Genomic DNA, 26,331 nt, shown 5'->3' on the forward strand with positions numbered 1-26,331 from the left:
TCTGCGTCGGGACCTCGGTGCGTCGCGCTGTGAAGTGATCTGAGCCTCAGGACCAGCCTCGCCACAGCCGCCGCTGGCCACGGGACCTTCTGCTGCTCGGCTTCCAGAATCCAGCACTTCTAGGCATTTCCCAGGGTCGATGGCAGGTAGAAGGAGGTACGAGATAGGGTCCCTCCCTGGGAGCGTACGGGCTTACCCAGTATTGCTCCTATTGCCCTGTTCCTGCAGGTATTTCACGTGTATGTTGAAAAATACCAACGGTACAAATGAACGTATATGGTCAGTTGCTTATGACTGAGAAGAGGGGAGGGGAGAGTGCAGCAGAGTGGCCTGAAAAGGCCTCCCGGAGGGTGTGAGTGGAGGTGCCCATCAGGATGGGCGGGCAGGAGGCTGGGAGACAGAGCAGCCTCCAGTGGAGGCTGGGGCAGAGGAAGTGGGAGGAGGCTGGGGTGGGACCTCGGGTGCACCGAACCTGCTTGTGTGACAAGATGCAGATTGGCGATCCAGGAAAGTGCTCCCCTGGTGGAGGTGACAGCCTGTAAAGCTGTCCAGGGCCCCTTATTGTGTTTGTGTTACGCATGATAAAAGGGAAGAAAGCCCTGAAACTGCCCATGTCACTGGAAATAGAACGGAACAGAGAGTGACAGGAAGCCTCACGGGACTGAAAAAACGAATTGAATGTGTGAAAAAAGAGCAAAGAGCTGCTACAAGGAGCGACCACAGGTTGGGAGGTAGCTTCTCGGGTTTTCACTGGAAGAGCTGGGCCCCTTGAACCTGTGGCAGGAGGGGAGAGGTCAGAAGATGCAGCTAGTCTTTGGGGGTGAACATGATGTGGTTTGAGCTCCCATTTGAAGTGATGCTGCAGCAGCTTCCTAAGGTAACCGATCAGGGGCAGCGGGGGGGGGGGGGGGCGGGTGGTTTGTAAGAACAGTCAGGGCCCAGGCGTTACTTGTAAAGGTGGGCTGAGAGCAGACATGGTTTCTAGGTGAAAGGAGCCTTATACAGAAGAGTGAGAATCGAGGACCAGCCCAGGACTGGCGCTGGGGAGGCCCGTGCAGCCTGCAGAGCCCCTTGGGGGGCCCGGGAGACCCGGGGGAGGGCTGGGCAGTGCCGCCCCGCCCCTGATGTCTTGTGCTCTCCGCCCTTTGCCGTCTTTCCCTCTGACTGCTCGTCACTGCCTAACACTTTCGATACTTTGCTTAGTCAGCCTCTTTGCTCCCACTGGACCCGCGTGTCCACAGGTCAGGGGGTTTCGTCTGGTTTGTACACTGGTGAATCCCTAACATCTAGAACAGTGCTAGGCATGGGGGGCACAGGCAATGCTGATTTGCTTGAGAGAGGTCCTTGGTGATCTCTGAGAAAGGGATTTCAGCAAACTGAAGGGCAAAGATCAGATTCTGAAAGGTTGTGAAATAACTGGATAGTTGAGAAAAGGGGTAAGAGGGATGAACGTCTCCCTCCAGAACCTTGGCAGGGAAACAGCTGCTGCTCTGCGGACTTCGGAAGGTCAGGTGAGGGAGGGTCAGTGGGAAGCCTCTGCGTTTCTAAGGAGAGAGTTGGAGGGGATGGGGAGAGCCCAGTGTCGGGAGCTGAAAAATCCGGGGGTGTGGTTGTTGCTTGTGTGATTCCGTACGTACGCTTGATCGGCTCACTCACTGCAGAAAAGACATAAAGGGTGGTGAAGGAGAAAAAGTATTCACTCCGTGTTTGTTTTTTTTCCCCTTGTTCTTTCAAAATGTGTAAACATTTCATTTTCGCTCTGGGTGCTAATACTAACGGCAGGATGGACATGAGTGTTTGGGGGTGTGAGGAGGTGCTGCAGGGCTGCCGCACTGTTTTCTGCATTTCAGGGTTTTGCACTGAGTGTTCCACTCACAAGGTAATCGGCCCCCTTGGGCAAGACCTGTATGCGTTGGTTGGTGGGATCCCCACCGGCATTGTGAAGTAAGGGGTTTCAGAGGTTACATGTGGGTCCCTTCAGTGACATCTAATGATTACCTTCCCGAATAAAACAATGCCTTGCGTCCAGAAGAATAAGAAATGTAACAGGAAGTCTTTACCTGCCATATAGTTCAGGGTTAAGGAGGGGTAAATGATACACAGGAACAAGCAGTCTAATGTAGTAGATTTAGTTCCATAAGTATCTAATGTTTGATTTTGAGTGACTGACGTTTTCCACTCAAAATGAGGATTAGCTGTAATGAAGTGACATTTTAAAAAAGGCAGGGATTAATATATCTAAATAATATCCTTAACATTTGTCACATTTCCAAGTGACACAGTTCTTATGAAAACCCAGCGCTGTTGCTGAGACCCTATCATGGTGGTGGTGTTAGAGTTGCTTAGTGAACCCCACAGGGAAGTTACCTCTTTACTTCATGTAACTGTATTTTATTTTTGATCCCGCTGGAGCTTACATGACCAACTCATTCCCTAGGCTTAGTTCTGGGTGAATGTTGGATGTTCTCAAAAGCCAAAGCTCCCAGAAATAACTGCTAGTGATAATATGCAAAAAGAATGTGTTTTAGATATTCTGGTTTTAAAAAATTTTATTGAAGTATAGTTGATTTACAGTGTGTTAACTTCTGCTGCCCAGCAAAGTGATTCAGTTATACACATATATATATATACACACATTCTTTTCCATATTGTTTTCCATGATGGTTTATCACACGATATTGAATATAGTTCCCTGTGCTCTACAGTAGGACCTTGTTGTTTATCCAATAGTTTGCATCTGCTAATCCCAAACTCCCAATCCATCCCTCCCCTTGGCAACCACAAGTCTGTTCTCTGTGTCTGTGAGTCTGTTTCTGTTTTGTAGATAAGTTCATTTGTGTCATATTTTAGATTCCACATGTAAGTGATATCACATGGTATTTGTCTTTGTCTGACTGACTTCACTTAGTGTGATAATCTCTAGGTTCATCCATGTTGTTGCAAATGGCATTATTCTGCTCTTTTTTTATGGCTGAGTAGTATTCCATTGTGTGTGTGTGTGTATATATGTGTGTGTGTGTGTATATATATATATATATATATATATATATATATATAGCACATCTTCTTTATCCATTCATCTGTTGGTGGACAGTTAGGTTGTTTCCATGTCTTGGCTATTGTGAATACTGTTGCTGTGCACATTGGGGTGCATGTATCTTTTTGAACTATAGTTTTGTCAGGGTAAATGCTCAGGAGTGGGATTGCTGGATCATATGGCTACTCTAGTCTTAGTTTTCTGAGGAACCTCCATACCGTTCTCCATAGTGGCTGTATCAGTTTACATTCCCACCAACAGTGCAGGAGGGTTCCCTTTTCTCCACACCCTCTCCAGCATTTGTTGTTTGTAGACTTTTTGATGATGGCCACTCTGACCGGTGTGAGGTGATACCTCACTGTAGTTCTGATTTGCATTTCTCTCATGATTAGTGATGTTGAGCATCTGTTCATGTGCCTGTTGGCCACGCAGATGTTCTTCAAGCACCTGTAGCCTCTGCGGACGGTCAGCTGCTGGGAGGGACTGAGCTTGGTGGTGCACGGCCTGTGACCAGAGGGGGAGTGGCTGTGCCCCCGCCTCCCCTTCTCCTCTGCCTGGCTCTGTCCCAGTTCATCCTGTCGTTGGCGCTTGGCTCTGACAGTAGACTGGGTGCAGGGCAGTGGGGGGCTCAGGCCCCCCGAGTTTGGCCTAGCCGGTGGTTCTGTCAAGTGGGGTTTCATCCCCAGAGGCATGCAACTTTATTTGACTTTTTGTCAGAGGGCATTGCTGTATAATTTATTATTGAGCTGTAATAAATTTAAATACCTCAATAAAGATATACTTCGGGAATGACACTGCTTTTTCTAGTGGTCAGAGGACTTGAAGCTGAATACAGGTTCTAATCACATTTTCCTGTGCATGGTAGGTACTCAGTGGCAAGTTGTGAAGGGTGAGGTTATAGACATTTGTGATTTCTGGTGTCATTAGTTCACTGTGTTTGTGTGAGGGTCCCGGGCCCCCAGGAGAATGTGTGTGATGTGATTTAGATAAACCGTCTGATGAACAGCTGGCAGTGGTGATGGAGCGGTGGAGAGCATTTGTTGAGTGTGGGAGTTAGAAAACTTGTTTTCTGATGCCTGTGACTTACAACTGAATTTCTGTCTCGCATTGTAGGCATCTGTGAGGGACTTCATGGGTCCTCACAGATGGAGTGTCTTCCTCTTTTTCCTTCTTGTTTCTAATTCTTTGTTTATCTTTAAAAAAAAATTCTTTTTTTGGAGTATAGTTGATTTACAATGTTGTGTTACCTTCAGGTGTACAGCAAAGTGAATCAGTTATACAGATACATGTATCTATTCTTTTTCGTATTCTTTTCCGTTATGGTTTATCGCAGAACATTGATATACCACAGTATATAGATACTGGTTTATCGCGGTAGAGTTCCCTGTGCTGTACACTAGGTCCTGATGAGTTATCTGTTTTACGTAGAGTAGTGTGTCTTTGAGGACCAGGATTTGGTTGAACCATCTCTAGGACAGAGCCCGGCGCGGGGCTGTGTGCGCAGCGAGTCTTCCGTGCCTGGGCTTTCCCTGCGAGCCAGGGGAAGGGTAACGTCTAAACAAACAGATTTTGGGATCTTCTCTCCCCACATTCTCTGTTGAAATTTGGGACTCAATAGAAGTTGTCATTGGTATTAGGAAAAATATGAGCTGTGTTTAGGATTCTTTATTTTCGAGTCCAGCCGTTCGCTGCTACGTGCAGCATTGTGTTTTACTTTAAAACCAGAAATCACCCAAGAAGACACAAAGGAAGAACTACAGTGCTATTCCGAGTGTGTCGCCCGGACGTCTCTGCAGCGTGGCCGCAGAATTCCTGATGCCTCCTTCGCCCTGTGGCACCCGACCGCCTTAGATTTCCATCGTTGTCCTTAAAAGCGGAGTGATAAAAACGGTAGCTGGTGGTCAGAAGGTGCCCGCTCTCGGCCAAGGCTGTGTCCTCGGCACTTTGCGCATCTTCCTTTAGATACCATCACCCTCTCCAGTTTGCAGGTGAGCAAACAGGCACAGAGGGGCTGAGTGGCTGCCGGGAGCGCAGAGCCAGGACCGGGGCGCACGGGGTCCGGGGAGAGGTGCCCGCAGGGTGCGCCCCCATCGCCTGCCCTGCCCAGAGCATCTTGCCACATTTTCTGCAAAGTTTCCATTCTATTCCAAGGCCCGGCATTCCACCAGAAGATTATAATGTTTAGAGATTTCTTTAATAAAAATTACTGAAAAAAATCTCTTTTTGGGGGGAGGGTCAAAATACCTAGTGTGCTTTTCTCCGGAAAGTTTTGAGAATGAGAGCTGGCAGTAAGAGGTGAATAATTCGGGGAATTTGCGGTCACCCCTCATCCCCGCGTTAGCGGCAGGCTCACCTAAGCGGGTGCCCCAGGTTCTTAGGTTTCATTGAGTGAGACCCTTGACCCTCCTGACCACCACTCAGAAATTGAGGTGCCAACAGCAGTTACAACAGGTGTCTTCTCCTAATGATATTAGAGCAACGGATTACTGTCACCTAGCGTCAATATGGTTTCCAAGGATGACATGATAAAAGCAAAAGGAAACACGTGAAAGTGGCGATGACCCCCAAAGGTGAGCTCTTTAAGTTGAGCCCCTCCGTCTCGTCAAGAACCTCCTACAGCACCCTTGTTTTTTTCACTTTGCCACATGCTAGTGAAGGCCTTCGTATGGACCTACGTTTGGAACCCCTTCACGAGGCTTCTTTGGAATGTGTCCTTCACCAGGAAAAGGAAATTTCACAGCTTCCTTTTCCTTCTTCCTATGTGGATCCTCTAGTTCTGGGATGAAGTAGCTGATCAGCAAATCCACCTCCCCTTTATCGCACTGGCCCTGAAGTGCCAGGCGTTCTGAGTTCTGGATGTAGTTTAGGAAACGTGGGGCTGGGGGCCGCCTTCCCACCTTCCTTCTCATTCCCTGTCCGGCTGTGATGGCTCCTGCACCGTAACCGACTTCACCGAGGGCTCTTTGTCTCCTCCTGATTTCTGGAGGGTCTTGGTAATGATGCTCGAGGTCTCCAGGGGTGTGTGTGTGTGTGTGTGTGTGTGTGTGTGTGTGTGTGTGTGTGTGTGTGTGTGTGTGTGTGTGTGTGTGTGTGTGAGAGAACATTGCTGTTTTGATGGCCAAAGGGCTCTTGATTTATGATATTTATTTATGAATGTGATGGAGTCCAGTGTATAGGTCAAATATACACATCCACAAATTTAAGCTGTCAGGTGTGCGTGGTACATCCTGTATAGTTGGGGGCAGCAGGACAGCTATAAAGTAATGATGTTAGATGTTAGCTTCCAAGGAGAGTTTGAAACATGACTGAAAGGTAGGATGCTTCAGAAACTACAACCTGCTGTACTTTCTAGTGGAGCACTTGATTAGAATTATCTATATATGGACAGATCTGAAAGAGATCAATTTTGAACAGTATCTAAAATGTCTTCAGCGTTTAGTTCATTTCTGATGAACATAGTTGGAAGGCTTTAATTGCTTATGTAGAATATTCTCATGTGCTTCTCCTGTCCGCTTGAGAAATAAAAAAAGTTTGAGAATCAGTAATACTCTTGGTGGTTGACTCCTCGGTAAAACATTCAAGATGGGAAAAGCATATGTCAGATTATTTTTGTCTTTTGTCCTAGAAAAATAGCAGCAATGACGTTTTCTATATTTAAAACTTGCTTTCATACGGGAGTGCTTCCTCTCTGCCAAGAGGCTGTGGAGAGCCCGTGTCCTCAGTGACCCGCTCTGCTTTGCTTTTGTTCCGCCAGGGCTGTGCGAACCCGCTACTGTAGGGACGCTCAGTGAGTGGTGTGAGTGGTTCCCATGCACACCTTTCGAGGAGCCTCTGCAGTCAGGTGGTCTTTGGAACTGGGGGCGTCCTCAAGGTAGTTCTGCAGCCCTGGGCCCTTGTTGCCCAGGTTTTCGGGGGGCTCTGCCCCCTTCCACCCACCCGCACCAGCTCGGTTCCTGCAGGGCTTAACCCGAGCCAGACCGTCCCTGGGGAACGAGTGCCGCACTGGGGCCAAGGTTGTAACTGTGTCCTTAGAGGGGAACTGGGTGGAGGGGGCATGTTTGGCTGCTTTTTTTTTTTTAATTGAAAGGGAAGGTGGTCCAGGAATCATTTTATCCTAGTCGGTGTGTGTGTGTGTGTGTGTGTGTGTGTGTACAGCTGATTGACCTTTACGGCTGTACTTAATCAAATGTTTAAGTGTGAACTTAAAATGTGCTCGTTCACTGCCTGCTCACTTATCCACGGAGAGCAAAAACCAGGCTGGCATTCGGTTCATGGCAAATCATTCTCTAGTGTGTGAATCTGTGTCTGTGCAATTAAAATTTGACTACACATTTTGCAGTCTGAGGGATTAAAATAAAGTAGATACTCCACCATGAAGCTCTGTTGAGATGTTTGTTCCCGCTGCCAGAGAGATGTGAATTCTGGGGAGGTGTCAGCTTGGTCGTGTGCATTGTTCTGAAGTGGAAATACACATGCTGACCCTTGAGCACAGGAATCGTGGGCTGATTTAGACACTTGATATTTTTCTTATTTGTCCGCAAGATGAGTTTTTAGTTACAATGAAACTGTTGATTTTTTTCTAATGAGAAAATTTTAACCTTCACAGACCAAACAAACCTACTTGCTGTTTTCCCCTTGGACACGGCGGTGAACGCAGGGGCGTAACGTGTGTCTCAGTTGCTAAACACGACGCTGCCCATTGAGGGGCATAAGGACTGCCGCAGGACGGCTGCTGTTGCTGAATCATTAACTCTCACATTTTCTTCAGTAAGAGGTAGACTTTGAGGATGGGGATTACGTGCAATGCGCCCTCCGCTCCCCAGAATTCAGGAGGTTCTCCTCTGCCGCCTTCAGCTCTTCTCCCCTGCACTGAGTCTCCTGGGCTCCCTGCCGCCAGCTAGAGATGGAGGAGGCGTGGCCGGGTGGGCTCTGCTTAACCCCCGAGGTCGTTTTGTAATTTTCATGGCTAACTCAAGAGGTACTTACCTTACAATTATCCCTGTCTCAAGTTTAGGAACTGTTCAAAAACTCTCTTATATATAAGAACATCTGAGGACATTTTGGACACACAGAATAGCCTGAACCTGTATGTTTTACTTCTGGAATTCCTCATCCACGCGTCTTGTAAAGATGCAGCACTCAAGAGCCTGGGGCTGAAGGAATGTATCCAGGCTGAGTCTGGATGACCAGTCATATAATCACAAGGTTTTCCTGCGTTTTTTTTTTAGCATTTTTATTTTCCTGCGTTTTGATATGTGCATTTGAATGAAATCAAAGCTCTGGGGGATTGTCTTCCTTTCGGGTATAAATTAGTAAGCTCAGAAACAGCCTTCATATGATTTAGGGTTGAAATTGCTGTTTAAGAACAAACTTAAGAGTTCTACTGAATCACTTTGCTGTACAGCAGAAACTAACACAACATTGTAAATCAACTATACGCCAATAAAAACTTACTTAAGAAAAAAACTTTATTTTTAGGACAGTTTTAGATTTACAGAAAAACTGAGAGGATAGTACAGAGAGTTCTCGTATGTCCTCCACACAGTTTTTCCTATTATTCATATTTTATAACGATGGTACACTTGTCACAATTAATAAACTGATACTGACATGCCAAAAAAAAAAAAAGTTTTACGGAAAATCATGCATTCCACCATGGATTTTTCCTTACATTTCCCTGAAGTATGTGATGATGTAACTTCCTGGGGTATGAGGCAAGAGGGCCCAAGACACCTCAGCGGTGTAGTGATTGGACATTTTTTAAACGCTCTGGTTCTTTACCAGGGTGTGTAGGGTTGAGGGCGGTGCCCGGGTTAAGATAAGATTTCTCCCTGCTTGGGATGGTAGAAATGAAGTGACTTTAATGGGAGTGTTAATGGGCCTGTTTCCTGCCCCCCGTCCCCTTTCATTAGGAGCAGAGGAGAAAGGGCGGTCGTGGTCTCTGAGCCACCCTCAGGGATGTTGTAAAGATCCAGTCTCCTACTTACATGTGTATGCACAGTGGGCGCGCCTTGTGAGACCCAGGCCTAGAGGGACCGCCGGTCCGCTCTGCCGCCCGGTGGCCATGTGCACGCTTGCCCCAGTCTGTCCGGGTACCGGGGCTCAGAACACCTCTCCCTGCCTTCCCTTCGTCCCGTTACTCCCAGGGCTAGCGTTCTCCCTAGTGTCTTACACACCACCAGCCCTTCTCTTTCCTGGTAACGCAGCCGGTTGCTAGATGCCGAGAGGAGAAAGAGGTGTAAAAGAAAGCAGTGACTTTGGGGTGTCTGTTCTTTGACCGAGGAGATAACAGGTGCCCCCGGAAGGGAAAACGGCTGCACAGAGCACACGTGGGGTGCCCGTGCGGGTGTGCAGCCCGGGAGGCTATGACGGCTCGGGGGGGGGGGCCCTGGGGGCAGGGGGCTTGAGGGGCTGCACCCCGCGCTGCCGGCCGCGTGCGTGGAAGGGGTGCGAGGGTCGGTGGCGGGAGGCTCTCCTGGGAAGGCAGCCTGGGGGGCCCTGGAGGCGGGTGGCGACAGGCTTCAGAAGTGCGAGCAGGTCTCGCGCTCTGCGGGCGGCTGGCCCCCTCCGGTCCCACCGGATGTAAAAGCTGGCTTGAGATGGCAGGCCGTCCAGGGGCCCTTTACATGTTTCATGAATAATTCACTTGACTTTTTTTTTTTTTTTTGGATAGAGATACATATGAAAAGGATGCAGTGATTTATACAAAATCTGATGTATATAAATTTCAGGGATACTTAAAATTTTGTAATTCTTGGCGTTACTGTGTGCCTGTCTGCAGATCTCACAGGTAAGGAAATCAGCTACCCCACTTTTCAAGGGTCTGTGTGTGCCGTGCGTCGTTACGAAACTCTATGTCATTTTGGTGACACAGCCCAGCCAAGTAGGTGGAGTCGTGCTGGTGTGCAGACAGTCTCGGTAGCACGTGCGGGGCCTCGCGTCTTGGCAGCAGCGGGGAGGAGGGCCTGGGCTCTGCGCCACTGGACACCAGCGCTCGTGTTCTTTCCGCTGTCTTTCCGAGGATGGCTTTTACATGTTTCAGCGTAAAGAAACGTGGCCTCTCCCAGGTAAAACTTTTCAGCTTACCCCCGCATCGGTAGACACAGCAAAGCGTGCAGACTTCTCTCCCTTCTGGCCCTCCCCGTGCGCTGTGGCCTTGAGCGCGAGCCTTGGATAGTCTAGCTGTCAACCTCCTTGTTAATACCGTTCAGAACGTAACTCTAATTCCTGGCTAGCGGTCTCTGGCCAGGAGGGCTGCATTACCTTCTTGTCTTGGTGAGGGAGAGCTGTTGTCTCAGTAGCGTGCTTCCTGGTCCCGGCAGCGCAGGCAGGGCGCCCAGGCCACTCACCGCGTGGGCCTCCGTAGGCCGCGGGCTCTAGCGCGGTCTTGGCCTTAGCTTCTTTGATGTGACTGAGATACAGTCTTTTTAAAGGAATCAACCGTACTTCTTTTTTGTTTTAAAAAATTGGTAACTGGAAGGTTGTACCTTTGACCACCTTACTTCTGATTATAGTTCAAATATGTTGCTTCATAATGTGAAACAAAACTCACTTTAAAGGAAAAGGATATATTCTTTCTCATAGTACAGTGCAAAATATGCGTCTGTGGAGGGGAGGGGGGAGGTGGCGGATGGGTGTCCTCTTTCAGCGCTTCAAAGATCATGTTAAAATAGACGTAAGTTGTTAGCCAATCCCCATGCTGCTAAGCAAGGGAAATTAAAACCTGGTTTTCGGTGAATTACAAGTCTGCTCTGAAGCCGATTATATCCTGAGTGAGCCTCTAAGGAGGTACTAGAGAACGTGCCCAAGATGTGGGCGCTCTCCCTGACTTCTTCCCCCTGAGCCTGGTTTGTTTACACACTCTGAGAAAGAGGACCCTTTAGGTTGTGAACAGTCCTTCTCCCAGATGACTTAGAGGATGCTTACATTGTTTACATTTGGGATTTAAAAAAAAAAAAAGTCTTTTTCATGGAAAACTGCATTCCAGTCGGCTGGTCAGTGTTCTTGTCTGCTGGGCTGCAGTGGTTTTATGACTTTTCTCTGCCTTCAAATAACATCTATTTTTAAAAAAGGATGTCCTTTCTAGAAAAGGCCTATTGTTCTAAAAAATGCTGCTTCCTGGTTAAAGCAATTTGTTCCTGTTTGTATCCAGGACTAGAGAACCTGGGGGGGGGGTGGAAATAGCTTATATTTTTTGAGGGCCCTTTAAAATAGTAATAGTCAAGTGGGTTTTATTTGTCCTGGGAGGTGCGGTGGGGAGGTTTGCAAGTTGTTTGCAGATCATGGTTTCTGGACAGAAATGACACAATTTGATGCTTCAGGTGATCAGGTGCTGTAGTGCTGCAGCATACTTTTTTTTTTCCTATAGTCAAGTTTGTTGAAACATAACTTCACTCTGAATGTCTCGTTTGTGTAGAGAGAGAGAAGAAAAAAAAAAGAACCCAAGAGTGTAAGTCCCCGAAGGGCACACATTTCCCTGTTCCTCTTCCGAGGAAGCTTGCTCTGAGATGCTGCCCGCGGGGCAGGTGTCGGGTTGGTCTGAGCAGCAAGACTCCTCAGCACCCACCCTTGTGCCTTTCTGTTTCCTTGCTGGGTGAAGGCCGTTCCTTACCAACTCCCGGGTTATTTTAACAAAGGCCAACCATGAAGGGGAGATGAGGGTTGAAACCTCCACGTGGAAAGTGGAGGGAGCGTGAGGGGCGAGCGCGGAGGGGTCAGGCAGCTCCTGGCAGAGCCTCTGTCTCCGGGTCTCCTTCCTCGTGGCCCCCGGTGTATTTCATTTCTGAAATCTCCTACCACCTAGAGGTTTGTTTGGACTGTGGAAATGCAGATGCCGACCGATGGGTCCCCGGGGACGACGCAGCAAAGCCTCACTGATCACTCACGTGTGTGTTCACATCATCTCCCTTCAGCTTCTAGACCAGGGCAGGGCGCCCAGAGTGACGGTGGGCATGATGCGAGGTCGCTGGACACCTGGGGAGAGGGTAGCAGAAAATTGATAAGAAGATTCAAAAGGCCATATTTGCCTATTTCAGAATACCGCGCAGTCCGCGTTGCCCCTAGGAAAGGAGAAGAAAACGTGTGTCCCTTTTTGCCTTTCAGTGTCGTTCACGTCACCTGCAGTCCCTCATCACTGGTAAGCCTGCTCTTTGGCCACCAGGCTCTGTGTTGCAGGGAAGGGTGGCTACAGGGCCGGCCTTCCTTTAGTTTGCAATCTCCCCGGCTCATCTCTGCTCAGTTGTCTTTCATCCCTTGGAGTCCGAGAGCAGAGATTTCCCGATGCCTTTTTCCTAAGCTTTCCTACTCACCCAAACCTGTGCTGGTCCCCAGTGAAACATTACATGGACTTGTTTGTTGCCTGCCGTCTAGATGTCAGTTTCTTACTGTTCCTTCTGTTAGTTACAAAGAAGAGACCTCAGGTTGAGGTGGAATTTATTTGTAAAGTTGTCTGATTCCAGCTAGATGAACCAGCCTTCCGTGTGAAGGCTTCGTGTTAGAATAATGACGTCTGCTCTTCGAGTTTCCAAGCTCCTTGTGGCATAGACCAGGTAAAAGTTTCTTTTGAGATGACTTTTTCTAAGAGTAATAGAGAAACTCTGGACGTAATTGTTGAGTTCATTGAAGAAGCTCATGGTTTGGCCACACATCTAAAATACACGACACAGTTGCACCAGATTCTTTGGTTCTGTATTGCTCGACTGACACATGTTTAAACTTACTCTGCCCCCAAACATCAGGATTATGTGAGGTGCAGGTGTTTTATTTATGCAGCTACACACAGAAGGACAAACTGCATTTTAAATTTGGTCCTGCAGTAATGGTGTAACGCACACGCTCAGTGCATATTACAGGCCCCGAAACAGCTTCCTGACCTGTCACTTACGTCAGCGACTTATTGGTAAGAGCACGCAGTGGTCCTGCCCGTTTTTATTAACTAATAAACAATCGTATTGAATCTGCAGGTTTTAGTTACGCATATTGTCTTAAGATGAAGAAATAATGGTAGTAGTATTGTTCATAGATAGATTCTGTGTAATCATGCAGGTTATACATTCATACTCAAAGTTGCTACGTTTGTGGATGCAATGCTGACACTCGTAATGGGCGTGACATCATAACTTATCCAGGAAGGTGCCCCCCGTCCAACTAGGAAACCCCATAATGTTGAAGAGCGACAGATGAATAAAGTGCCGCGGCATTGAGGAACGTGCTTTATTACTTGGCTTCTGCTTTGCTGGTTTGAAGGAGAAGACACTCCGTTATTTCCAGGCCTGTCGTCTTTGAAGGGTTAGGGCTATTCTTTTCCTCCACTCTGATTCGAATCTTCCAAATTCTTGTTCCTTCAGGTTTCTTTCAGACTTCTCCCTTCTCCAGCTTTTGAAAAACCCTATTTCTTTCTACTCCTTTCCTAAATAGACATTTTTGGTCAGTGTAAATATTATATTTGCCTGATGAAGATTAATAAACATAAATAGTCTTGTCTGTTTGCTTAGATAGAAGTTACTGTGGGCCTTGGGCAGCTTCTAAGGGGCTGATCGGTATTTCAGTGAAAAAAGGGTAAGACTTTCGTGTTAGACTCAGATTATAAGCTCTTCAGAAATGGGAGGGTGGCCTTCTGTACTATGTAACGACTGCAAGTAGCACATATTTGTAATACCTAAAATAGAATGTGAACCTTAGCATTATTCAGAAGGACTTTCTATTATAAGTATTAAAGAAAACTCATCATTTAGGACATTTTTATTGGTTTCCCCTACCTGCAAATAGAATATTAAGATTGGGGTATGACTGCTTCTAAAGAAGGGATTTATTAGCTTTCGGAATGCACACTCTTAACTGGATGGTGGGGAAGGTTTTGTTTTAGCTTTCTTATTTGTATTGCACTTTTAGGTCTAGACTTAGATTTCAATCTATAAATAGCTTTTAAAAGACTTATGGGAAATAACAAAGCTACAGATGAATAAAATTAAAGCCCATCAGTTTATTTGAAAGTTGAACATTAGAGGGCGACACTTTAAATTTCTAGTATTAATACATTTTTAATTGGGACAATTGAGAATTATAAATGAGGTATTTTTTTCCTCTTAACACATCATAATATTGTTTTAAGGTGTACAATAATATATTTTTGGCTGAAAACCTTCTTGGAATCCTCTTAGAAAGGTTTTGAATTCCTTACCTAGTTATTCTGTGACTCACTGTCGCTTCCCTGTGCCCTTGATACGTGAAATCTAAGTGCACAGATAGTTCGGATTGTTCTCAAAGGTATCGTAAGGTTGCAGAAATTTTTTTCTTAATCAAAAGAGAAGATTAAATTTAACCAAAGTAGTGCAAGATTTGTACACTGAGAAGTAGAGAACATAGTTGAAAGAAATTAAGGAACACCGAATTCAGTGGAAAAACATCCCGTGTCACAGATTGGGAGACTTAATACCGTGATGATGGCTCTACTGCCTGAACTGATCGTCAGATTCAGTGCAATCCTCATTAAAACCCCAGCTGGCGTGTCTGCAGAGATGTACAAGCTGATTCTAAAATTCAGATGTGAACACAAGGCACCCAGAGAAGTAGAATAAGGTTGGAACACTCACAGTTTCTGACTCCACACTTGCTCCAAAGCTGCATAAATGAGACAGTGGTCGTGGAATGAGGACGGGCATACAGACCAACGGAATAGATCTGAGTCCAGAAATGAACACTGACATTTACGGTCAATTGATTTTCAGCAAGGTCACCAGTACGATTCACTGGGGAAACAATAGTATTTTTAACAAAGGGTGATGGGACAACTGGATATCTGCACGCAAAAGAATGAACTTGGACCCTTACCTTACTGAATATGAAAGTAATTAAAAATGGATTGTAGACTTAAACGTAAGAGCTAAAGCTGTGGAAGAAGAAGCTCTTAGAAGCAAATATATTAACGAATTGTTGTGGCCTTGGATTAGATCATGGTTTCTTAAATGTGACTCTAAAAGCGTGCGCAACAAAAGAAAAAATAGGTAAACTGGACTTCATCAAAATTAAAAACCTTGTGCTTCAGACGGCACCATCCCAGAAAGTGAAATGACTGGCCACGGAAAGGGAGAAAACATTTACTGATAATGTACCTGATAAGGGTCTTCTATCCAGGATACATAAAGAATTCTTAAAATGCAATGATAAAGACACATAACCCAATTAAAAAGTGAACAGCAACTGACAAGGATTAATCTCCAAAATATACAAGCATCTCATGCAGCTCAATATCAAAAAAACAAACAACCCAATCCAAAAATGGGCAGAAGACCTAAACATATGTTTCTCCAAAGAAGATATACAGATGGCCAACAGACACATGAAAAAATGCTCAACATCACTAATCATTAGAGAAATGCAAATCAAAACTACAATGAGATATCATCTCACACCAGTCAGAATGGCCATCATCAAAAAATCTAGAAACAATAAATGCTGGAGAGGGTGTGGAGGAAAGGGAACACTCTTGCACTGTTGGTAGGAATGTAAAGTGATACAGCCACTATGGAGAACAGTATGGAGGTTCCTTAAAAAACTACAAATAGGACTACCATACGACCCAGCAATCCCACTACTGGACATATATCCTGAGAAAACCATAATTCAAAAAGGGACATGCACCCCAATGTTCACTGCAGCACTATTTACAATAGCCAGGTCGTGGAAGCAACCTAAGGGTCCATCGACAGAGGAATGGATAAAGAAGATGTGGTACATATATACAATGGAATATTACTCAGCCATAAAACGAAATGAAATGGAGGTATTTGTAGTGAGGTGGATGGACCAGAGACTGTCATACAGAGTGCAGTAAGTCAGAAAGAGAAAAACAAATACCCTATGCTAACACATATATATGGAATCTAAAAAAAAAAAGTTCTGAAGAACCTAGTGGCAGGACAGGAATAAAGATGCAGACGTAGAGAATGGACTTGAGGACACGGGGAGGGGGAAGGGTAAGCTGGGACAAAGTGAGAGAGTGGCATGGACATACATACACTAACAAATGTAAAATAGATAGCTAGTTGGAAGCAGCTGCATAGCACAGGGAGATCAGCTCGGTGCTTTGTGCCCACCTAGAGGGGTGGGATAGGGAAGGTGGGAGGGAGACCAAGAGGGAAGGGATATGGGGATACATGTATACATATAGGTGATTCACTTTGTTATACAGCAGAAACTAACACAACATTGTAAAGCAATTATACTCCAATAAAGATGTTAAAAAAAGAAAGAATAAATAACCCCTGGGGGGGAAAAAAGTGAACAAAGAATTGAATAGGTATTTACCCAAAGATGTACGAATGGCCAATAAGCACATGAAAAATGGTCAGCACCCTTGGTCATCAGTGAAATGCAAATCAACACCTTCAAACACACCTGGGAAGGCTAAAATAAAAAGGACAGACGTTAGTGTTGACGAGGATGTATGTGGAGAGATTGGAGTCCTTAGACCTTGCCAATAGGATTATAAATGATGTAGCCGCTTAGGTAAACAATTTGGCAGTTCCTTGAAAAGCTAAACACAGAGTTACCATATGAATGAGCAATTCTACTCACAGGTGTATATATATACCCATGAGAACTGAAGACGGGTGTGCAAACAAAAACGTATGCATGAGAATTCACGACAGCATTATTCATACCGGCCATAAAGTAGGAAGAACCCAAATGTCCGTCAGTTGATGAGTGGATGAACAAACCGTGGCATCTCTCTATAATGGAGTACTATTTGGTGATACAAAGGAAAGTATTGTTACCTGCTGCAGCCTAGGTGAACCCTGAAGCTATTAGGCCAAGAGAAGGAAGGCAGTCACAAAAGGTCGTGTATTTCCATTGTGAGATTCCATTTACCCGAAATGTCCAGAATAGGCAAATCCATAGACACAAAGCAGAGTAACAGTTGCCAGGAGCTGGGGGAAGGGAGGATGGGGAGTGAATGCTAAAGGGTGTGGGGTTGTCTTTTGGGTGGTAAAAATATTCAGGAATTATGGTGGTGATTGGCAAACACAAACCACAGAATTATTCGCAAGTGATACATCTTGAGTTCTGGCGAGTCCGGCAGCCCTGGGCCCACTCACAGTGGCTCACCTCTAGGAGGAGGGGGCACCCCGGGTGGAGCCAAGGGCCAGGGAGGGTTGTGCCCACCACCTGGCTTGGGTCATGTGCACAGTGCTTCTGTGGCCCCCTGCAAGAAAAAAGAGAAAAGAAAACGATGTGTGAATGACAGCTCAGTGGAGCTATTATTTTAAAAGAGGGTAATTTTACAAATTTCTTGAAATACATTTGTTTTACATTTGGGCTAAGATTTGGGGGAGGAGTAAATGTAGATTTGTATTCTTGAGATTAGAAACTCCTAGATATTCACTGGAGTCTTTTTTTTTTAAGTTTATTTGCTTTTTAAATTTTTGGCTGTGTTGGGTCTTGCTGCGCGCGGGCTTTCTCTAATTGTGTTGAGCAGGGGCTACTCTTCGTTGCGGTGCGCGGGCTTCTCATTGCGTTGGCTTCTCTTGTTTCGGAACACAGGCTCTAGGCGTGTGAGCTTCAGTAGTTGTGGCACACGGGCTCAGTAGTTCTGGCTTGTGGGCTCAGTAGTTGTGGCTCGTGGGCTCTAGAGCACAGGCTCAGTAGTTGTGGCGCACGGGCTTAGCTGCTCCGCGGCATGTGGGATCTTCCCAGACCAGGGCTCGAACCCGTGTCCCCTGCATTGGCAGGCAGACTCTCAACCACTGCAACACCAGGGAAGCCCAATAATGTGATTTTTGATGTCTAAAAAACTTGTATTTAAAAAAAAGCTATTTTAAATTTGGTCTGTAAATATAATGACTTATTTTAGAAGCCTCTTTTCCCGACAAGTTGAATAATTTCTGTCCTTTTTTTCAAACAGGATCTGGAAATAGTGTATTCCTATTTGCATGGTATGGAAGCCTTATCCAACCTGAGGGAGCATCAGCTTAGGTAAGTCATTTTAATATGAATAATAATAGGATGCTTGGGTTTTATGTGATTATTTACTATTGTTTAGAAGCAGGATTAAAGATAACTTACTTGTGAAAACTCGGCCTCCTCTGGCCTTGTAAGTTTTACATCCATATGATAATTTCTGACACTTCTGCCGTAGTGGTCACCTCTCTGCCTCCTGTCCCTCTCCCTGCCCTCCCCACCTGAAGCAATAGACACCACTTGGTGAACACACCAAAGGAGCATTATTTGCCATCCTGGCAAATAAAAATCTCCTTCCTAGCACTCAGCTACATAAGAAACCAGAATGTGTTTAACTATTCCAAGAATGATTCAGTTCACTGTTTTAGTATGTTTTAGGTCTTTATATATAACATATTTATTGCATTAAGTTGACTGCCCTTTTCTGGGAAATTCAGTTGATACCATAGTTGTTGTTTATATAGTCCATTCATATAAAACTCTTACCACTTCTCTTGTACAGTGATACAGCAACCTTATTTATGGTTATGTGGGCTTACATTAAAAGATCAGAAACATCTTGTATAATCCAGTGATTAACTGGAATAGAAAATAAAGGACCTTAGGAAGATGGATTACATATAAACACCAACTAGGACGTTATGGGAAAGTTTTGTTGTCTCCAGCTCCAGCTACTTTTGATACCAGCAGTTTTTAATTATGAAAGGAATACTTTTTCTATGTATTTCCCCTTTACTCTTTAAACACTAGTTAATTTGTGAGCATGTCAATTTCATATTTAGTTGTTAATTGAAAAAAGTGTCAAGAGGATTGAATACTTCCCAAATAAAATTTGTAATGAAAATGATTTAAAGTTTTATTAGAAAGGGCATAACCATTGGGAATTTGGAAGATGGCTCAAATTAAAGCAAGGATAATTTCTAAAGTATGTAACTTTCATTTTATGTTTCTTGATGACAGCTATCATAGGAAAAAATTATATCGCCAATTGTCTGTTTAATTGAATGCAGTTAACCTGCAAATGCAAATGAATTAATTAATATGAAAATATAAATGTCACATTGACATATGTATATAAGACTACACATGGATAATATTTCGATAATATTCAGATATATCGATTATATAATGTGTGTCTATAGTATATGTAGTTATAAAATTACTTAGGTAATAGTAATTTGGTGCAATAGAAAAAGGAAATTTTTAGTACATCTTATGAAAATTTTCAAGATTACAAAAGTAGAAGTAATACAATAAAGCCCCATACACCCACTAACCATTTTCTGCTGTTTCAAAAGTAAATTTTGGTTAGAAATAACTGATTACTTCAACAGTATAGTTTAGCATACTTAACACCTTAAAAAGTCTATTTTGGAGACTATTCAGCTTTGTTGGCATGAACTTACAAGGAGTCACCTTTAAGATGTGTATCTTGTTCTGCTTGTGTCAAAAAGTCGTTTGTTTCTTATATTTATGCAAGACATCAGCTGCAACTAACTTAAGTCCTTTTTTAGAACAAGTTCAGGATAGCAAAATGAATAATAGCTAGAAAAGAGGTACAGATAAACTCAATGACTTGGATAAACCGCTTTATATTAACTACCCTTTCTGGGAAAAGAACGTCTTATTTAGATAAGTTATTTCCTTTGAATTTTATAAATAAAATTTTACCCCTGGGATTAATAGAGAAGAGTTAAGACTTCCACATAATACAGTTTTCCAACTTTAGCAAAAAAACAAAAAAAGCTCTTAATCAAGGCTTTCCAGGTCTGTCTGTTCAGGGCTGGGCAGTGGGACGCTGGTCTCCTAGGAAGGCGGGGAGGCTTTCCTCTGTGGGAGCCTCACTTTGTGCGCCGTGGGGCTGTCCGTCTGCAGGCAGTGCGTTGATCCGGAGCAGCTGGTGGCGTGCAGTTAATTGGCTGTGTTGCTGTAAGATCACACACTGTGTGCAATGCAGAGGTTTTCAGGTCCTCACTGACGTGCTGTACGTCGTTTCCACACGGCATTAGTTTTCTAAGGTTCACTGCCTTCACCCAGCTGGATCAGAGGCAGTGTATTTGCCAGAGGGGAGGAGGAAGCTCCAGTGGGAGTGGCGGCCACGGATGTGTAACGAGCGGAGTGACTGGGGCCGTGCAGTGCTGGAAGCGAGAGCCTGCTGAACTATGTGTGTGTGTGTGTATACGTGTATATACCCATGACATATATATAGTATAACATATATACGGTTATGTGTGTGTATACGAGCGGAGTGACTGGGGCTGTGCAGTGCTGGAAGCGAGAGCCTGCTGAACTGTGTGTGTGTGTGTGTGTGTGTGTGTGTGTGTGTGTATACATGTATACCCACGGCATATATATAGTATAACATATATACGGTTATGTGTGTGTATACGAGCAGAGTGACTGGGACCGTGCAGTGCTGGAAGCGAGAGCCTGCTGAACTGTGTGTGTGTGTGTGTATACGTGTATACCCACGGCATATATATAGTATAACATATATATGGTTATGTGTGTGTGTACATATATATACACACACTACATATATATAGTATAACATATATATGGTTATGTGTGTGTATACATATATATACATACTACATATATATAGTATAATATATATATGGTTATATGTGTGTGTGTACATATATACACTACATATATATAGTATAACATATATACGGTCATATAGTATAACATAAATGATTGTGTGTGTACATATATACATACTACATATATATAATATAACATATATATGGTTATATAGTATAACATATATGGTTATGTGTGTGTGTACATATACATACACACTACATATATATGGTATAACATATATATGGTTGTGTGTGTATACATATACATACACACTACATATATATGGTATAACATATATACATGGTTATATAGTATAACATATATATGGTTGTGTGTGTATACATATATACACACTACATATATATAGTATAACATATATATGGTTGTGTGAGTCATATATATACACACTGCATATATACAGTATAACATATATATGGTTATATGTACGCGTGTGTGTATACATGTGTGTATATATATACACACGCACACTATATAGAATAACATATATGGTTATATGTATGTGAGAGTGTGTGTATACATATATATACATACTGCATATATAGTATAACATATATATGGTTATATGTATGTGAGTTTGTATACATATATATTCTTTAGCATTATGGATGAGCGTAATTATTATTATACAGGCGGTTTTAGACATTAAGGAACAACTAAAATCTGGCTAGTATATTCTTTAGGAATTCAGGAAAGATCAGTATGCTTTTGATAAAACATTCCTTAACAATGTTTAAAGAAAAAAAAAGCATTTTGGTACTGTTTCCTTTTATTTAGAACACTGTCCTATAGATGATTTTATCTTGATTTTCTCATGGCGCTAGGTTAGTTGATTTATGCAGTCAGCCGTTATCCACTGCAGTCCTACTACGTGCTAGACATCCAGGCAGGCCATGAAGAAACAGCAGTGAAGTGGACCAAGCCCCTGCCGTTCCTGGTAGGGCAGACAGGATTTAGATGTTAGCACGTCGGGCATGGTAAGAGTGGATGCTGGGCCGCTTTGACTTTGTGGCTGAAAGGAGGGAACACCTGGGTTGGCTCAGCTGTGCGGAGACCCCTGCCGTGCCGACGGGTCCCCGATGCCCCACGGTGGGAACAGGCAGGGGCCGTGGGAGGGTAAGCATAGGATGCTAGTGTAGTCAGCAGTGCAGGGCTGCGTATTCCAGGATAGGAGTTGGGATTTTCACGTGACGGCAGTGGAGATTAAGAGCAGGTGTGAGGTAGAAGCCCGCGCCCCGCAAGGAAGAAAGATCCCGCGTGCTGCGACTAAGACCCTGTGCGGCCAACATACATACATGCATACATACATACATAAATAAATACATAAGCAAGCGAGCAGGTGCGAGGTGATGTGACGTCATGTCTGGACAATGGACAGCAGGTGTGCAGAACAGACGCGGACTCTACCCGTGTGGTCCTGGTCGGAGATGGCAGGGGGATCGTGGCTCAGACTGCGTTTTCACGGGCAGGTGGTGAACGTGGGCTGCCTGGGAGGGTGGGTTTTGGAAACGGGACATGGCGGAAAGATGGGATTTGAAGGAGAGGGAGGAGAGTCAAGGATGGCGACTCCAAGGATTGTGGCCTACACGATTGGGTTCTGACTGTGGGAAAGCAGATTTTGGGGGAAGGAATTTAAGGTCTGTTGGACGATTTGAACATGGAGCGGCTATTCCACTGAGTTAGGCATTTGGATGCGTGGGTGTCACGGTGAGAGGTTAGGTGTGGGGCATGGCTTTGGAGCCGTCAGCTTGCGGATTACGTTAAAAATCACAGACTGGATGAGGTTACATGGTGAAGAGGAGAAGAGGGCGGACCGCCCCTGGAGGTGATGCGTTTCGAGTCAGGTGGAGGAGTGGGAGGGGCAGAGGGTCCAAAGGAGACTGAAAAAATGACGAGTAAGAGGAAAACCAGGAGACTTAGAGCAGAAAACGCTGTAAGGAAAAGGGAGTCATCATGTGTTGCTGAGAAGTGGCATTAATACAAGGTCAGAAAAGATTTAGATAACACAGAGGAAGCTGACACCTTTCAGAGTTGTTTTTGTTTTTTGGCCGCAGGGCTTGTGGGATCTCAGCTCCCCAACCAGGGATTGAACCCGGGCCCTGTCAGTGGAAGCACGGAGTCCTACCCACGAGGCCGCCAGCAGCTCCCCCCAGCCCCCCTTTTTTCTGAGTTTCAGGGACCCAGTGATGGAGGAGAGGGAGGAGGGCGAGAGAATGGAGACAGTGTATTCACGTAGACAACTCTAAAAGGAGAATTTCTGTTGCGGGAAAAGCCGAATGTGGATAGTAGCTAGAGGGGGATATGGGGTCAAGCATGTCTCCTTCCCCACACAGTGGGCGATCCCCATAAGGTGTGTTTGTGTATCGAGGAAGCGATTTAGGAGAGAGGGAGAAACGGATGATGGTGTGGGAGGGGTGAGCCCGCAGGAGTACAGGGTCCACCGTAGAAGGACCGAGATCCAGTGAAAAGGGTGTAACAGGAAACAGGGCAGAGCCGGTTACATAATTTAAAGACCTGGTATTTTTAGACCCATTACTTGTGTCCCTCATCCTTTCCTAGGAAGAATTGGTATGATGCAGTCTATTAAAACTATGTTTAACGATGTGTATTCAAGGTTCGATGCTACCTTCTGGAGTTACGTGAAAGTTTCGGGTAAGGGATTGAGAGGCTGAGGGGGCCTCTGAAGCAGGGTGCTGGTTGTGGGACGATCAAGGCAAAAGAGAACCCGGGAGGGTCGTTTTCAAGTGAAAAATCAAGAGCGTGCCAACAGCGGAAAGATGGATGTGTGTAGATCCCCGTGTTTCACAGACGGGGCTGGTAGCCCCACTGACCAGAATGGCGCTGCTGTTGCAACAGTCACTTTTACAGCCAGCCTTTTCTGTTTCCTAGTTCCTTCTTAAGAAGAAGTAGTCCTTTTCTCTTTTGCATTTCTGTAACTTTTGGGAAATTTTACATGGTAATTTTGAGGTAATTTTGAATATTTAAACATTTATTCATGTTTTCTATAATTTTCATAGTTTATTTTCCTCAGGGATGAATCATTTGAAGTAAATAAATCTTTAAGTTGTAAAGCGTTCATTTAGTCCTTAGTCATAAAAATACGCACTTTAATAAAAGCCTACTTTTGTCTGAAATTCCATACTGTTAAGTAACATTAATGTTAAACTGTGAATTATGTTGTCACTTTTTAAGTTAATAGGTTTTCCTTTCCGATTTTCAGGTTCTTTCTCATTTTCTGTTTACCTTGGAGAACATTAATTTGTCCGCATGTCATTTACAAAGTATAAAACACATACAGTTTTGTTCCCTATGAAATAAACTGGGTGAAGCTGACATCTAACAAAATGTTTCTTTTCTAGCATCTCTTTACCAGATTTCATTTTATTTTGTTAACCTAGGCACCACAAATATTTATCTTGAGGCCAATAAATGATTGTGACAATTCATAAAAGTAATGTTAATTTTCTACATAATGTCTCATTTACGTTTTTAAACTATTAGTATGTTTTTTCATGACAAACGATGAACTCATGTCTTTATTTTTTGTTTTACAGGTTAATGTGTGAAACTGTGAGATATGAAAGACATGAAGCCAATGAAGTTTTATACTAGTAGGTGTTTTCTCTGTCTTTGCACAATGTGTAATGCAGCAGCTAGATGATGGCCTTAAAGTATCAAAGAAGTACTAGGGGCACCTTGCCAAATCAGCACTGCCTTAATTTTGCATTAACTTTTATTGCATAATTTAGAAATGTGAAGCATTTCAACTATTTCAGTCCTTTGCTGTTAAGTTCACATCAGCATCTATATGTTTCTCAGTTGTGGTTAGAGATAGTATTTCACATTACAGAGTATTTTGACTTTTATGAAATGAGAAATAGTGTAGAGTCTTTCCAAAGGAAAGTTTCTTCTTTAAATCATATTGATGTTCCTTTTAAGATCTGTAACGTACTGCTTGAAAAAATGGCAACTAATTTTTTAAGCAATGTGGTAAACATTCAGTAGATAAATATTGGTGTGTTAGGGATACGTAAGCTCTGATTTACTAGACAGATTGTTTTGTTAATGTTTGCTGTGAATGACGGTTGTTCTGTTGACTTTCCTTCCTGTTTTTCAAGGCACTTACTAAGTAATTACTACTTTCCATGCATATTATAGGGAATCTTTATTGAAATAAATAAAATACAGCTTCTGCCCTGAGGGAGGCTATAATCTTTTGAGGGAGGTAGAAATAGAAAAAAGGAAAGCAACAACAATAAAAACTAACCCACCAGAGTAGCTGAGACTATAGGTTTGTACAGAAGGGGTGCAGGGGAGGGTCTCGGAGAAGGGGCCCTTTGCCCTGGGTCTCCTGGCATGTCTGGTGGTCTCGCGGGACTTTCTTGGCAGGAGGCACTGTGTGTACAGGGGCCGAGGGGGAGGGGCCTGGCGTCCCGTGTTGAACAGTGCGGCCAGTTTAGTGCGCATGGCCTGGGGTGTGCGGAGTCGGGAGAAGGGGCAGGCCACAGTCACGCTTGCGTGTGAATGTGTTGTTGAAAAAGTCATCCTCGATTCTTTAGGCGACTGGAAATGAGTGCTTTTCCTCCTCAATTACATTTTATTCTGGAAAATTACAGATGTTCACAGTATTAGCGACAGTAGTAAAACAGGCCCCTGCGGACTCACCATGCCACGTTGTCGACTGATAAGCAATGATGTTTCATCTCTTACTCCACCTCCAGTGGATTATTTTGAAGTAAATCCAGACATATGAATTCAGCCATCATTGTTTTGATATGTGTTTTTATCTTTAAAAGATAGACTTAAAAAAAAAAAGTAACCACAATAATATCATCAAACCTTAAAAAATAATTCTTTCATATCATGAAAATAATCAAATTTCTTTGTCTCAAATTTGTTTTGGTACAGGTTGTTTGTTGGTTGTTTATCTTTCTTAAGTCTCTTTTAGTCTGTAGGTAGGCAGCCAGTTTTCAAGCAGAAAATGATGTGACCAGATGCCTCCCAGCCCCACACATCCCCTGAGATAATATCCGTGTCTGCCTGAAAACACAAAGGGTGGGTTAGATTGAGTGGGCGGGCAGGGAAATCTGTTAGGAGAGAATTGCAGTCATGTGAGGTGACAGTGCTTGAACTTGGGCAGATAAAGGAATGGGGCCGTCACGGATGGATATCAGAAGATATGGGTGGATCTGATGCAGGATGGTTCTTGGCTGTCAATATCCATCTAGGGCTTCAGAGAACATACATGCAATGGAGAAGAGTAGTAAATAACCCAGACATAATTGGTAATGAGAAAACTCACATCAGGGGCAAATGCCCTTAACATGTTTATCCTTGAAGGAATCATGATGTGACTAACTTAAGACTATCTGTTCTCTTTCAGGAGCAATTAAAAGCTATCCGTTTAATGGGTGTACACCTGTCCGGGTTGGCAATCTCTGATGAATATTATTGACGTGTGTTTTAGCAGTGCAGCGGCAGTCAGCGTCAGCTTTCTATTACTTTGTCCTTTCCCTCTGAAACATGGTTTGGGCCGTGTCGATGATGAGGCAATAGCAAACGTGTAACAAGCCCTTCGTCCGTCCCACGCGCTCGAATCCGTGCTCTGTGTGCATTGATTTAATTCCTCCTTGCAGCCATCTTGCAGGTAGATCTTTCATCACCCCCGTTTTACATGTGAGGGTGCTGAGGCTTGTGTCACTGCTCAACCCGGGATCTGGACTTGGGCC

General features: G+C 44.2%; 1 protein-coding gene across 6 annotated transcripts in view; it reads left to right on the plus strand.

The window, feature by feature from the left end:
* The window catches only part of RAPGEF2 (Rap guanine nucleotide exchange factor 2), a 248,001-nt gene that overhangs the window by 65,926 nt on the left and 155,744 nt on the right, over positions 1 to 26,331 (plus strand). For all 6 annotated transcript variants that reach the window (XM_057547436.1, XM_057547439.1, XM_057547437.1 and 3 more), the window contains exons 2-3: positions 17,940 to 18,010; positions 24,157 to 24,213. In XM_057547436.1, the coding sequence (XP_057403419.1) occupies positions 17,973 to 18,010; positions 24,157 to 24,213 (95 nt within the window). In that variant the 5' untranslated portion in view covers positions 17,940 to 17,972. The remainder of the gene's footprint in view (positions 1 to 17,939; positions 18,011 to 24,156; positions 24,214 to 26,331) is intronic.

This window comes from Balaenoptera acutorostrata, chromosome 5 (assembly GCF_949987535.1).
Source record: "Balaenoptera acutorostrata chromosome 5, mBalAcu1.1, whole genome shotgun sequence".
NCBI classification, from domain to species: domain Eukaryota; kingdom Metazoa; phylum Chordata; class Mammalia; order Artiodactyla; family Balaenopteridae; genus Balaenoptera; species Balaenoptera acutorostrata.